At 62.0% G+C, this 736-nt stretch overlaps 1 protein-coding gene across 1 annotated transcript in view; it reads left to right on the top strand.

The window, feature by feature from the left end:
- The window catches only part of LOC103811621 (ATP-binding cassette sub-family A member 1-like), a gene marked incomplete at both ends in the record, with an annotated part of 1,392 nt that overhangs the window by 395 nt on the left and 261 nt on the right, over positions 1-736 (top strand). Inside the window, 3 exon segments of the mRNA XM_009084605.1 lie at positions 1-169; positions 272-493; positions 630-733. The exon segment at positions 1-169 is cut by the window's left edge and continues 2 nt beyond it. Coding sequence (XP_009082853.1) covers positions 1-169; positions 272-493; positions 630-733 — 495 coding nt within the window.

Consider the following 736-nt stretch of genomic DNA (forward strand, 5'->3'; position numbering starts at 1 on the left):
CTACTCGGTGGCCATGATCATCAAGGGGGTGGTGCATGAGAAGGAGACTCGTCTCAAGGAGACCATGAAGACCATGGGGCTGAGCAGTGGGATCCTCTGGCTCAGCTGGTTCCTCAGCAGCTTCATCCCCTTCCTCCTCAGCTCTGCCCTCCTTGTCCTCATCCTCAAGGCAAGTTGCAGGGCTCAGGGGACAGCATGGGTGACACAGGGAGCACTATGCTGGGAGCCAGCACTGGGGGCTCTGCAGGCTCCAACCTTCCTCCATCCGCAGCTGGGAAACATCCTGCCCTACAGCAACCCAGCTGTCATCTTCCTCTTCCTCGGCACCTTCTCTGTGGCCACTATCAGCCAATGCTTCCTCATCAGCACCTTCTTCCCCCGCGCCAACCTGGCCTCGGCATGCGGTGGCATCATCTACTTCTCGCTGTACCTGCCCTACGTGCTGTGTGTGGCCTGGCGTGACTACCTCACCTTCCCGATCCGCATCCTCGTGGTGAGCGCCCAGGGCTGCCGCGTTGTGCCCCGGGCTGGGGCTTTGGGCTGCCTGATGTCCCCTGTGCCCCGGGCTGGGGCTTTGGGCTGTGCCCCTAGGCTGGACTTTGCCCATGCTGCCTTCTTGCCACCCGCAGAGCCTGCTGTCCCCGGTGGCCTTTGGCTTCGGCTGTGATTACTTCTCCCTCTATGAGGAACAGGGGGTGGGCATCCAGTGGCACAACGTGGCCACCAGCCACGAGCA

This window comes from Acanthisitta chloris, unplaced genomic scaffold (genome assembly GCF_000695815.1).
Source record: "Acanthisitta chloris isolate BGI_N310 unplaced genomic scaffold, ASM69581v1 scaffold36551, whole genome shotgun sequence".
In the NCBI taxonomy this organism is placed as follows: domain Eukaryota; kingdom Metazoa; phylum Chordata; class Aves; order Passeriformes; family Acanthisittidae; genus Acanthisitta; species Acanthisitta chloris.